The 15,003-nt window shown below is 28.9% G+C and overlaps 1 protein-coding gene across 1 annotated transcript; it reads left to right on the top strand.

The window, feature by feature from the left end:
• The first annotated feature begins 3,591 nt into the window (after window positions 1–3,591).
• On the top strand, window positions 3,592–14,058 carry LOC149878735 (dual specificity mitogen-activated protein kinase kinase 4-like). The gene is made up of 12 exons (XM_090071314.1): window positions 3,592–4,076; window positions 4,336–4,468; window positions 5,390–5,438; window positions 5,619–5,732; window positions 7,727–7,846; window positions 8,221–8,340; window positions 9,729–9,780; window positions 9,971–10,098; window positions 10,293–10,370; window positions 12,980–13,128; window positions 13,260–13,305; window positions 13,397–14,058. The coding sequence occupies exons 1-12, from the start codon at window positions 4,067–4,069 to the stop codon at window positions 13,514–13,516; spliced, it is 1,119 nt and encodes a 372-aa protein (XP_089927440.1). The 5' UTR covers window positions 3,592–4,066; the 3' UTR covers window positions 13,517–14,058.
• Window positions 14,059–15,003: the final 945 nt, after the last annotated feature.

Here is a 15,003-nt window from a genome sequence, read left to right on the forward strand (position 1 = left end):
AAAAACATCAAAGTTGTCATCATATATCAGCATCATATATCATCATATTTCATACATCAAAGTTGTCATCATATGTCATCATATATGTCATCATAGCAGCTATCAACACATGTTCAGAATGAACAAAATAACTGTTGCTCTGAAAGCAAAAAATCTCGATCTCGTTTATTAAGTTGCTAGATCTGCATCATGAGGAAAAAGACGTTTTTTGATCTTTCGTGACAAGCGCGATTAGGATTTTTTTATCTTGGATCGAGTTTGGTCGAGATTGCAAAGTATTCGATCGACTTCGAGTTCGAGATTATTAAAATAATTTTATTCATCGGCTTTTATGTAATTGACAAATTTAAAAGTTACATTAAGTATTCTCAACTATATATCTTTAGACAAACAAGTTTAAGTGTTCAAGTCAAGTATCATCATCAACAAAGCATCCTAATGCTAAAAGTCTACAAATTTTTATGAAGAAAGGTAAGTTTTTCTACATGCTCTGATAGAAGACTGCAGCGTTTAATCGAAACGATGCTCCCCGATGTTGAGTTCAGACGCTCTTAATTGACACTGTTCGTTGGGATTGGCGAATTGATTGAGCAAGCTTAGCGAAACAAAAAAATCGACTTTTATTTTTCCTCCACCATGTCAGTGGACAACAATTGCTCCCATTTGCCATATCTTTTAAGTATGCCTTCACATCATCATCAAGCGCACTCGTACTTGACTCATTAGCAAGATTGTCGTTGATTGCAGTTGCTGTCATCATGTTATCGAGGGATTCCCACAAGCCTATTGATTGTGTTTCTAGTGTAGATTTTGTCACTGAGTGCTGAGGCTGGGCTATTTTTGTTTCTGAACCTGGTACTACTGGTCCGTAATGCAATTGAAGTTAAAGAAAGCTTTATATGGAAATAGGTAATTAAAAATTAGTGCGTGATTGACAATGACAGTGAATGTTGAAAAAAGATCGATAAAACACTAAAATAAACATTTATATACTGAGTCTCAGTATATAAATAATGGTTGCTGTTGTCGTCAAAAGAATAAAATCTTCGTTCTAAAGATGCCACAAGTCTCCGCGCCAGTGAATTTCCAAAGCCTCGATATGCAATATCAATGATGAAACCTTGCAATTTCTGGTGTAATCCATGGAGAGCTGGTATTTTCATAGATAACGTTGGGTAACTTTCACCAAACAGCTCTTTGCTAACTTGTTCAAAAGGAGCTAAAATTTTTACATAACCCTCAACGAGTTTCCATTCATTCGTAGTGAGGTTCTCCAGCTTGCCAGTTAATGCAATTTCGGCTGGTAAGAGTGCTTTCTCTTCCATAAAGCGTTGAATCATGTAGTAGTTGGAATGCGTTTATACACTCATTATGAGCCCACGCTCATCTCTTTTTAATTGCTTTTGTCGTGCATACAACAATTGAGACAATTGAATACTGTGATAGTAGTGCGAGACGATTTTTTTACATTTCGTTATTATACTACTCATGCCTTCAATTTCGAATACTGCATCATTAATTGATAATTAAAGCGTATGAGCAAAGCAAGGTAAGTCCATAAAATTTTGGGACATGTTCCTGGCTGCTCTCATATTACTACCATTGTCTCGAAAAACGTATATGGTACTGCTCTTAGTAACCAGTCTTCAATTGACTTTTCAAGAGATTCTAAGATTGCTTCGCCCGTATGTGACACAGCCACTAACGATTCCATTTGAAAATCAGTAGTTAAATATATCAAACAAAATATATATAGGAATCCAGTGCGTGAGAAGACCATATGTCTGTGGAAAAGCAATAGAATGGCATGCCAACAAACTCAGTAGTAATGCGATCAATCATTTCGCGTTTCAAATTTTTATACATAGTTGGCTCAACACTGCGATAAAAAGTGGTCTCGCTCGGAATATGATACTGAGGAACAACCAACTTCATAAGTGCTTAAAAACCTTGTCCTACTACGAAATCTTAAGGTAGGTAATCAGAACCCAACTTGCGCCCAAAAGCTCGTGTTATTTCTTTAGCTTTATCGTGCCTAGACGTTCATGCTGTTTTCTTTGCCCACAGATCTGTGACACTAACTGGCAGTTGTTTTCCAGCTTTATTTTCTTCCTTTTTCATTCTTTTTTTTCTTGTGGTTTTATTCCAGCGATTCTTCATCCTCCATTCTCAATTAATGAAAAGCTTACAACTAAAAGTAATTTTTCCCACTCCCTGAGCATCTTCATCTTTTTGCACTCACTTTTTAGTTGTTTCTTTTAGCAATGCTAGGCAACTAGATGCGTTGTAGTTTTTTTTCCTATTTCCACCTGAAATCTTTCCAAATATCTTTATGTCAAATTAGGACAACTGCAGTTGGCATAAATGCTGTCGTAAATATGATTGACAGCGCAGGTAATCCTGTCAATCATATTTGTGCACTTTTGTGCCAACAACAGCGATACTTGTGTTAAAAGTTAGGAAAAGGAACACAATTAATCCAAATGTCAAAATTCATTTATTAAGCGCATACTCTATGTGATGATATTGATAAGTCACGCGTTATGAAAGTTCTTAATTGAAACAATCTATCGGCAAAAGTATGCCAAAATTTGATATACACTGATTGCAGCAGTATGTTCCTACAGATAAAAAACCATAACATATTAACTTATTATTGAATTAGGAAGTACTTAGAAGATTGACGAGTGTCATCGCATGGTGGTAGGAAGCACTTAGGAGATTGACATGTGTTATCGTTACACTTCCTGCCATTTAAAAGTGGAAAATTTTTTGTAAGAAGTTTACAACGAGGTAAATTGAAATTTTTTCTTTTTTTAAAAAAAAAAATCCGTTTGAAAAAAAAAAAAAATTAATGAACTCTTTGATTACAGATGCTCCACCTTTAACGATTGGAAGTTTTGGGGGTCTGTACCAAACCTATGGTACCAATTTGGTCCCTTTTTTTTAAAAAAAACGTAACATTTTGTTGTGTAAGCCAATAAATACGCGTATATTAAAAAGTGAAAAAATTTCATACAAAGTTATTGGTAATCTTAAAGTTTCCATCAAAACTCCTGGTTTAATCGATATCCTCCTATAACCGCGCATCGCCACCGCTACGTCATCACAGATCATCAAAGCATTTGTTTTATTTAGTGGATTTTAAAGTGATGCAATTAGAATATGAGCTCCTTCGTAATGCTTCATTAATCAATAAAACACTTGTGAATTTGTCTCTCTCCAGCAGGTCAAAAGTTTTGCAATTGCGATTCATGTTTTCTAAAGAACACCATCGGTAAATAAACTTCCCTACCACATCCACATTTTCTTTTCTTTTTTTTTATTTTGAGAGGAAAAATTGATTTTTAAAAAATAACAAATTTTTCAAAGTATTATTGACTTAAAACTTTTTGATTGCTTATAGCATTCTAAAAACACAATTATAAAGTGGGGGCATAGCCGCAGGATAAAACTTGAATTGTTCATTCGCTAAATCAAATTCTCAGTGATGCCACTATTCAAAGGAATTCCTAACAAATCGTTATCACGTGTATAAATGTACGGAATTTTTTTAGCAAAGTTAGCGGTTTTATTTTTAAACTTTTGGATAAAAGTTAACGTTTTAATCAAAAGTTGTTTAAAAAGACTATCGATACTTTGTATAACTTTTCTTTCATATAATTTAATATTTTATGCAATAGTCGTATAAGATATTTATAGATATTCGAGGGTATTCCCATTACTCCGCAGGTGAAATATGAAATGCTGTTGTTTCTATTATTTATAGCAAACTAAACATTTCCTCATTACGAAGAAAATAACTTTTATTTTTGATAATTCAACTTAAAAGACATGTGTGACGATGTTTTATATAACTGTTGTATGAAATGTAGCTAGAAGTTTATATATGTTTATAAGGCTGGTGTTTTATATCCTTTTATTTTGGGTGGAATCTACTTTTAGCAAAATATTATATATATGTTATATTATGTATTTTAGTGGGTTTAGTTATAATTTGAATGTACAAAAGTTGGTAATGAAATATAAATTAAAGCTTAAAGAAAAGCTGTTACAGATTTGAAGCATGTCCTCAGGTAAGCATTTTTTGTTTATATGTGGTGAGTGTATATATATATATATATATATATATATATATATATATATATATATATATATATATATATATATATATATATATATATATATATATATATATATATATATATATTAAATTTCTAAAGTATTCAATAAATAAAACTTTAAAGTACTTGAGATGAAAAAGATAATTAAGTTATAAACAACCATTTTTTTCTAATTAAAATTTTAATGAATCACAGATTATGATGTTTTTAGGCTCTGTTGGTCGCTTGGGATTGTCTCTTAATGATCTGAGGCTAGATCGCAGTTCAATGTGTTTAAATTTTACGCAGAGTAAACCAAAGTTACCTGCTGTGCCACTTCAGCACCAGCATTGTTCACATAATGCGTAAGAATCTTAATTTGCTCTTTTTTTCTCAATTTTTGTTTTAGTTTTAATGCTTCCTCAATTATAGGAATTTGACACCATAGTTTCAAAACAAGGTGTCTATGATCCTCAGAGTATTTAAAATATTTTTTTTTTTACCTCATTGGATTTGATATGCAGCATAAATATAGTTTGTCAGACATTTAAAATTCTTTCGATTTTTTCTAAAAACAGTTTGTAATTGGAGTTAAATGAGAAACACCATTCATGTTGTAACATTGAAAACACTCTTTATTAAAATAAACTATTAAAAAGATTTTCAATTATTGTTTAAACTAGAAAAAAACAAAAACTTCTCACCTAAATTAACTGCAAATATACAAGGTGAGTACTAATGATATAAATTTTAAGTCAAAACTGAAAAATGAAAAGAAGAAACTCTGTGCTCAATCTTATTTAATCAGGCGTTTAAAATGGGGATATAGGGGGGGGGGGAAGGAGGGGGAGGGGGTAAAGTTTAAAATCATTTGTAAATTTATTACAAATCATTAATTACAATAAAGTATCATTGTAAAAAATTTAATATCTTGAGTAATCCTGAAAGCAGAAGCTCAGGAAGACATCCTCCTCCCCTCCCAATTTTTTTTCTTTAGGGTTACTGTAATAACATTATAGTTTTAAGCTTCATTACCTTCTCCTTAACTTTTGGCCTTTAAATTATTCAGAGACATACTTTCAACACTATGTACCTATCAAAGTTTAGTAGTTAATTTTTTAGTTACATGTGCACAACTTGGAAAATATTTATAAAAGAATTTGCAAAAACAAATAAATAAATATAAAATCAAACTTCCTAAAAATAATATTCAAATACAACGTAACAGAAATTGTGCAGGCTTGGCAAAAAAAGTAAACAAATACTAAATTTTATTATTTTTTTAGAGTCCATCTTTTACAAGGTTCTTCTGGAACTCTCACTATAAAAGATGAGGTGATATTATTATGTGGTTTTGCTTTTTTAACAATACTATCATTCAGATAATAAACAAGAAATGTTATAATTACTCAGATATGTGATAATTATTCAAGTATGTAATAATTTTTCAAGTATGTAATATTTATTCAAATTAACTATGAGTTGTGGTTTTATTGAGTATTGAGCTTGTTTTAGGTATATAAGTATTCTGCTGCAGATCTAATTGATCTTGGTGAAATTGGTCGTGGTAACTTTGGCACTGTTAACAAGATGAGACACAGAGAAAGTAAAACTGAAATGGCTGTGAAGGTTTTAATCTTATTTAATCTTTTAGGCCTATTTAATCTTAGTTTTTCTAGCTATATCTTCTTGTTGTTATTTTTTAATATTAATAAATTATTCTTTTAATAAACTCAAAATTAAAAAAAAAAAATTTTTTATTTTTTTAACTTAAATATTTCTTTAAAAATTTCTTGAAAATTGTTTTTTTTTTTTTAAATTTTATTAAGTTTGTAAACCTGATTGAAGAACTATTAAGATAAATTAACATATATCAACGAGATGTTAATTTACAAAGTGGGACAATAAAACTTAGAAAATTAAAAACAGTATACTTAATAGTTGTTTTTTTTTTATATAACAATACAACTTTAACAAATGTTTTAGGGTAATTAAGAAACATTTTATTCAATATGGCTGTTTTTGTTGTCTATTATAGCCTGCATATGGTGTTTAAAGGCATTGCAGCTGTTTAAAATAGTCTCTATTTTGTCCCACTTTAATCTAAATACTTTTTTGAGATGTGGATGGTTCTGTTGCTCGAGTGCTCCAATATGCCCCTAATAAAATAGCCCAGGGGGTTCAAGTCAGAGCCAGAAAATGTCAAGGTGGTTGGCCAAATATTTTAGCCAAAAATTTTAGCCTAAAGTTTTAGCCAAAAGTTGTCTTTACAAAATTTCTACACTTTTTTTTTTGCTGTATGAGGCAGAGTCCTATCCTGGGTACAAAGATGATTCCCATTAAATTTACCTTTAGCTATGGCCTTTGTACCTTTGTATCATAGAAACTAATATTAAACTTTGCCTCCCACTTTTTTTTTTAGCAGGTTTAAAAAAACTGGTGAGACATCTTTTTCACATCAGAAGTTTAAACTTTTTAAACTTTTTTAAAAAAGTCAATAGACTTAGCAATTTACTGATGATTGTGACGGGTTAATACCACATCATCAGTAAACTTTTTCTTCATAAAATATTTTTAAGATTCGTCCATACAACTTAAGGTAATTAAGATTTTTTGGTTCTTTTGTACCTTCAGTCAAGACATTTTGAGGTCTTTGCAAATTAGCTAAGCTGTAAATCAGTATGAGCAGCACTTGTTATTGTCTGTTTTTTAAGCCTCTGTTTATTTATGGATTCTGTAGGATCTTTCAATATTTTGATTTTTAGAGCCTTTAGAAATATAAAATCTTGTTTTTTATTCATGCCTTCATTTCCTAACATTCTTTTGAAGCCTTCTCCAAATAAATTTGATCTATAATATTCTAGATGGTGCTCCTTAACAACCCAACAGTCTCTGCAATTGTCTAAATTTACAAGAAGCAAGCCTGCTGTTGCTTGCTGTCTTTTAGACTGGACATGGTTAATCCTGTCATTAAAACTACTTTTAAAACTAATTTATCAATCTTGAACTCTGAAAAAGAAAAAAAAAATTATTATATACACTCCAAAATGTAATTTCAAAAATTTAACTTTTACTGCCCCACCCTGTATGTTTATTTAGAACATAAGGAAAGACATGCTGAATACCACAGGATGTAGTAAAAAACTGTAATTACTAATTTTAAAAGAATTAAATTAATTAAAAGAATTTTATTTAAATCACTGCTTCTTTTTTAACCATAATTTATTAACCATTTTTTTCCATAGTTAATGTAAAAAGAAATTACATTTCTACCATTTTGGAAAAAGTATCGGAAATGAAATAAATAAAGTTTTAAAAGAAAACAGCTTGAATTATTTTAATGTTGCTTAAGTTTTTAAAAGTTAAAAACTTTTGTTTGACTTTAGAATAACTTTTATTCTTTTTCACCATGTAATTGTTTATTTTTCATGAAAAATTCAATTGTTAAAATTTAAAACAAAAGTTTAATATTTTAAAATGCTTTTGTCTGTTTATCAAATTTCCTACTTTATTAAAATATGTGAAGTAATAATTGAAATGATGCATCACTGATGAGCAATAGTCTATCTTAAGATTTTTTATCTAGTTTACAATTTTAGCATTGAAATTTTGATTTTTCCCAGAGGATTCGTGCAACAATTGATAAAGATGAGCAGAAACACTTGTTGAAAGAGCTTGAAGTTATCATGAATACAACTGATTGTATATACATTGTCCAGTTTTATGGTGCAATATTTATTGAGGTAAGTTTTGTAATAGTTATAACACTGTAAGTGTGGTAGCAATTTTTTAAAGAAAGAATGAAAGAAATGAAGTAAATAAGAATGAAGAGACTTAAAAAGTTATCAAATACATACATGCGTATTTATATTTATGCATATTTACATATATTTATTTATATTTATATTTATTTTTTATTGATATATATATGTTTAGCAGTTTGATATATCAATATATTTAGAAGACTGAAACTTTTTTAAGCCTCAAAGCTTAAAATTTGAAGCTCCTGAATTCCAGCCCTCTATAAAAGATCTCTGGTTCTCAATCTTCCAAATCCTGTACGCTATTATTTAAAATGGTTGTATAATTATTCATTTAAATAAGTTATTGCTTTTAGGGAGACTGTTGGATTTGTATGGAGTTGATGACAACATCTGTAGAGAAAACATACAAAGCAGTTCATAAAGTATTAAAGCAGAAAATTCCTGAAGAAATCATCGGGAAAATAGGATATTGTGTAAGTTGGAGAAAATTAAGATATTTATCTATGGTACAAAACTGCATATAAATTATTTATTTATTATATAGGGTGTTGTTAAAATCACTATCTGCTTTGTTTTGTGTATAACTTTTTATTTGATTTGGTAATATAATGAAAATGTAGTTCTTGTGTTTTTTTTTTTTTTAATTAAGTTTTGAAAATGATGTCTAATAAAATGGGCTAATAAAAAAAGCACTGACAAATTTTGTTTCTTTTTTTGCATTCTCCTTAACAACATATCAAAACATCAACATAACAACATAACACAATGGCAACATAACAGAATGCAGCAAATCCTATGATATGTTTGTAATTTTGCCTCTGATGTTTTGTTTGAACTGATCTAAAGTTGCTGACTTGTTTGTACATACTTTTTGACTTCAGATAGTCCCACAATAAAAAATGCAGAGGACATAAATCTGGTGACCAAGCAGGCCAGATAAAATCATTTGGTAAAACAGTTGATGTGGTCAGGAAAAATCTGTTGCAATCTATTGATTGTTTCTCTAGCAGTATGAGTCATGGCACTGCCCTGTTGAAACCATATATTCTGCACTCCTAATTTTTTATTTTGGGCACAAAAATTTGTTCAATCATTTGTCTGTAACTTGTGCTGTTGGCTACAATATTTTGTCATTTTCATAAAAAATATGTCCAACAAGGAACTAGGTTATTATACTGCACCATACAGTGACCTTACATGGTGTTAAAAGCCCGTGGTAAGTTTGATTAACTTTGAAATTTCCTAGAACCTACCTTTTTTACTGTTCCATTCAGCTTAAAATGAGTTTTGCCTGATATTACCAGTTCTGAAACAAAATCTAGAATACATTTTACAGAATTAGTACTGCTTGGGAGTATTCCAGATGGTGTTGATTGTCATTAAAGATCATTTCTTGAGTTAGCTGTATAGAAATAAAACTCTAAGATTTGGAGATGATCTTGAAAACCCTAACTGCTACTCTCTTTTTATTAGATGTTCTTGGTCACCGTAACTGTTGCTCTCTTTTTATCTTCTTGGTCACTCTACATTTCCTAATGAACACTATGCCCATGGTCTTCCTGTTCTTAAGTTATTGTATGCTGTCCCTGCTTCTTTAAATGAGCCACCAATTTCAAAATTGTTGGTGGTAAATGAGCATTTTGTCTCAAAATTTGTTGTTGAAATTCATGTTGTATTGAAATAATTGAACTGTTCTTTTGTGCATGCATCAACACTATTGCAGCACACTGTAGTGAAGTATAATTATCCATTTAAAAAAGGTGATTTACTTAAAAGTTATAAGCAAAACAAATCAGATTTTGACTTTTGGGATGCCCTGGAGTTATATAATCATACTTTAACAAGAAATTATAATTTTTAGGTAATAAAAGCATTAGATTACTTAAAAACACATTTAGAGATCATACATAGAGGTAATTTTACATTTATATAGAGGTATTTTTGCATATACATATTCTTTAGAAACTATAGCATCACAGAAATAATTTTTAAACAAGTTAATAATTTTTTGGTTTTGTGTACTACACGGTATTCTTTTTAAATTATGATATTAAATTAACAGTGTAAGAATATATATATTAAAAAAAAAAGTTTTTATTTTAGATGTGAAACCCTCAAACATTTTGGTTGACAAAGAAGGTCAAATTAAGCTTTGTGACTTTGGTATAAGTGGCCAATTGGTTGATTCAATTGCAAGAACAAGAGATGCTGGATGTCAGCCATATATGGCGGCAAGTATTTTGTCTGTTTATTTCTATTTGCCTCTTTTTAAATATATTTTAACTGTAAATAATTTCTCCTTTTCACCATTTCAGTTTCTCTTAAAAGAGTTGAGTTTTTTTAACAATGTTTAATATATACATATAAAATAAGTTTATACATAATATAGTAATATATAATGCTTAAATCTTATATAATTTTATAGCCTGAAAGAATTGACCCATCACAAGCAAGAAGTGGATATGATGTTCGCTCAGATGTTTGGTCTCTAGGGATGTCATTGGTGAGTTATGTTCTGTTAAATACTATCGCTTTTTAAAATGTTTATTGTGCCAAAAGTTTGCTTTGCAGCTCATAATTTTCAAAAATGAATGTTAAATGTCAGTATATTACTTTGAATCACATATGTAATAGTTTTAAATTACTTCAATATTTAATAATATTTATATATATATATAATATACTTTTACATATATGATAATCTTGCATCATTTTCACATTCAATTACCTTGTGTAATATGCATATATAATGTATACATTGTATATAACTACATTAGAAGTGCAACTAACTTAGCAAATACATCAAAAAGACTTAATCATATAGTTTGCCTGAATGACAGTTGTGGCTTTCAACAAGGGAGAAATCAATAATAAATATTATACCTGGTTTTTTAAATATACTTGATTCTAAAGTTATTTTATAAAAGAGGATTTATGAAAGTATTTAGCTGTCTGCTTATACCAGAGTTTGTTTATAAAACTTTAGTATAACCAGTTGCACCAAAGTTTTATATGCAATTAGTTTTAGTATAATATAACCCTTTTGAATCTTAAATAATATTTATTACTATAGCTTTTTGTAAATATATTTTAACCATTTATGGGATGAGGCAGGTATTGTAGTGAAAGCACAGCAAAAACTTTCTTTAACAAGAAAGTTTGGCTTTCATTTGCAAGGCATGACATGTTGAACATTAAATAATTCACTTTTTTACTCTCTTTGTAGTTTTATGACTATTATTAATAGTATTATTACTTGTATATATTATAAAACTACTTTGCCGTTTTACAGCATATATGAGTAATAAAAATATAATGAAATAATTAACACTGGTTTTACAAAAAGTCATGATAATACTCAGAAAATGTTTGTTTTATAGTTTGTACTTTGACTTGCTTCCTATAGAAAACCTATGAACCTATATTAAAAAACACACCTGTCCAGAGAGCCTCAAAACATAAAAGTCATACTCAAAAAATAAAACAAGTTGCATTTGGAAGCCCATATATCCATGTTTCAAAAAATAAAAAAAATTGAAATCATCTGCCTACATCCAAGGAAAAAAAAAAAGACTTTGAATTTTCTCATGTCATTGGCTCCTAAAGGAAGAAAAGGAAGCATAAGGAAGAAAAGATGATACTTATTTATAAATAACTATAAAATTTGATAGATAATCACTAGAAAAAATAAAATTTGATAAAAAATAACTATATAAAATAAACAAAATGAAACAAGATTGCTTTTATTGCTAATCCATTATAAATTGCATAACCCTAGGGGTATCTTTACCTGCTAATTCGCTTTCTTTTAAAAGTCAAGTGTTTTAAACGTTTTTTTAGGCCCATATCTTTTGAATAGCTAGGTACATTTTATTGCTTAGTACTTAATGTTACAGTGTTACATATTTATGTCATTTAATAGTGAAATAAGAAAGCTGCAAAAACATAAATTTTTTTATTAGTTGCTGACAATAAAACAAGTGCTTTATCAAATGAAAACACAAACAAGTTTTTTTTGTAGTTTTAACTTTACTTAGACTCTTTCAAAATGCCCTATAGTGCCAAATCTCACGAAGAGTGTAGAAAAACAGTGTGTGCTGTATGTATGGGCTACCAAACCCAATTGGTTTTATTTTTTGAGCATGACTGTTATGTTTTGAGGCTCTCCGTGCAGGCGTGAAAAACCAGTTTTTTTTTTAAAAAAAAAACTTACCAAAAAAACTGAATTGTTGGTGTCTGTAAAATTGGCTTGGTTATGGGATAGTAAAGTGCTCTAATCTGAAGTTGAGTGTACATTTTGAGTAATGATTATTTTTGTCTAAAAGTTATCTTTTAAAAGTATATATCATCTGAAAGTATTGCATAGTAAGATGTCCTTTTACTGTTTTTGGATGCATTTTGCAATTTCCTTTGTATAAGTCTAATCTGTAATAAGGGTTTAATGACATCATCATCATCATTATCATCATCATCATCATCATCTTTATTATCATCACCATCATCAACGATGATTTTGTGCAATCAGTTTTTATGAATTTGAGAATGTTACATTTAGAAGACAAAAAATTCTTGTTGTTGCATCAGACGTTTTGCCTTCTTGTTACATCAATGTAACATCAAAAAGACAAAAATGTTTGACTAAATTTGTATTATTTAATTATTTTTCGTTTAAGGCTTCATCAATTTATCTTAAAATATCAAGAATCATAATGCTTTTTTTTTTTTTTTTGCATAAGCAAGATAATACACTTTACTTCTGAATGCTTTTAAACTACTATTATTTTGAACACAGTTAGAAATATGTTTGTCACACAACGTATCATCTAATTTTTTGTAGCAGTATGTATATATGTTTTTTTAGAGAACTTAAGTTTCATGGTATTTGTAATATTTGGATTTTCTCCTATTGAATTTTAAGAAAAGAAATTAAATCTAGAAAATAAAGAAAATTTTATTCTATAATTTTACTTCTTCAGTTAAACTACTTTTCAAAATTTTGATAAAAAGTTGAAAAAATGTTTTTTAAAACAATTTCTACCAATTAGAATTATTTAAAAAGTTTTTTTGTCGATTTAATGAGTAATCGAAATAATTTTTTAAATTCATGTTTAGATTGAAATTGCAATAGGGAAGTTTCCTTATCCAAAATGGACAACAATCTTTGATCAGTTATCACAAGTTATTGATGGTGATCCTCCAAAGTTGACAAGTTCAGAGCATCAGACTTTTTCGAAAAACTGTCTCGATTGTATCAACAGCTGGTAATTTTGACCAAAAAATTTTAGATCATCTTAATATTTACATAAAATTTCACTTATCTTTGTGTTTAAATGTCGTGTGTCTTTATGGTTTTTTTGTAATTTTATTGAATAAAAATTTAATCTTTTTTTAGCATGGCCAAAGACTTCAAACTGCGCCCAAAGTATAAAGATTTACTGGTAAGATTTTCGTATTTTTTTTTTTTTTTTTTGTAACTGAAAAATAAAAACAAAGCAAATGATATATATTTTTTTTGTTCTTAATTTTTAGCGAAATCCTTTTATTGTTAACTACGAGAAAAATAACAACATTAAAGATTGGTTCAATGAGGTTTTAGCTAAAGTTCCTAACTTGCCATCCCTTGTTACGGACTCTGAAATGCATGCTTAAATTTTACTCACTTTCAACTTATAGCACATGATTTTGATTAGGTTTTTAGCATCTGTTGCTGATTTTCATTCCCTCCTCGCTCTGATACCCTTTTAACCTCGAAGTGAAATGAGGTCCACAACATCCTTTTTTTGTGTCACGTTCTTTACGCTCGTCCGTGAATTTTTGTGTGCCTTTTTTTGTGTGTGGTAATGACATGCATTTCTATAATGGTGAAAATGCTGTAAAATTATTTTTAGTCCCCTTTTTGTTATGTGGATATTTTGTATGTGCTCAGTTTTTAATTTTTAAATTTTGTCTTTTATAGTTTGTTTTAATAGTTTGGTAGATCTTGACGATTTTGTTGTTTTATAAACTTCAGAAATTGTTTTTAATTGTAAATTTGATTATTTTATTGTTATCAATTTTAATTGTAATTTTTTTTTTTTTGTGTTTTTTTATTTTTCCATTCACGATTCAATTTTTTAAATTTTTGTGCAGATATTTATTTTAATAGAGTGGGTAGATCACTGTTACGCAGAATGTTAATATAGTTGCTGCAATGCGTCGTGTATTTCTTTAGTATCTATGAACCAAAATTTGTCCATTTAATGGAACTATAACTACAAGCCCGACTGCACAGTAGTGCTTAGAGGACTGTTCGTAATCTTTTATTCCAATTAGTGGAAGTTTGCATTAGACGGATCGAATGCTATTTGAACCTACCTAACGTGTTTAACTTCTAAAACCAGGCTCTGGAAAAAAAATCTCCATCCAATTAACAGCAAATTACAAATAATTTACTGAAAATTTTAGAGAATATTTTTTGTATCTGTTTGGATATAAACTTTTAAGAAGGTCTCAATCAATGTTAGGAATTAAATTATTACTTTTAAACATTCTAAGCAACATGGTTTCAAATTATTACTCTCTTTAAATTATTACTTTTAGACATTCTCAGCAACAACTTTTTGTAGACTTTTAATTGATAACATAGCAGATGACGGATCAATCTTGAACCTTCTTAAATTTAACTCTTCGAAGTTGACCAAATTAATTATTTTTTCATCTTAGGAAACTACTAGAAGTACGATGATAAACAAACTGATCGTTAATCGATTATTATGAACATTATCCTGCAAAAATAGTTTCCAGCATAAGAAAATGTTCAATTAACACGTGGTTTGAAAGAAATTCTGATTAATAAAGCGCTCAAGTTATTAATTATTAAATTAAATTTAACAAAACTAATTTAATTTAAAAGAGTATAATCTTATGCACTATTCCCTTTTATCTAATCTTCCCCTACAATAAAAAGTTAATCCTGATAAAATTGTTTATGTTTTCGGAAAATAATTGCTTATACTAATTTGATATTAACAAACATTTCTAGCACGACGTTGGGTAGAGACGTGTATTTAAGTGTTAGCTGGATGTAAATGACTTAGAAAACTTAAGGGTAAATGCACCCCAAAAAACATATGATCAGAAAATCTAGCAATAAAAAA

This window comes from Hydra viridissima, unplaced genomic scaffold (genome assembly GCF_058129835.1).
Source record: "Hydra viridissima isolate aposymbiotic clone 2 unplaced genomic scaffold, HvirCarnegie_v1 scaffold_14, whole genome shotgun sequence".
In the NCBI taxonomy this organism is placed as follows: Eukaryota; Metazoa; Cnidaria; class Hydrozoa; order Anthoathecata; family Hydridae; genus Hydra; species Hydra viridissima.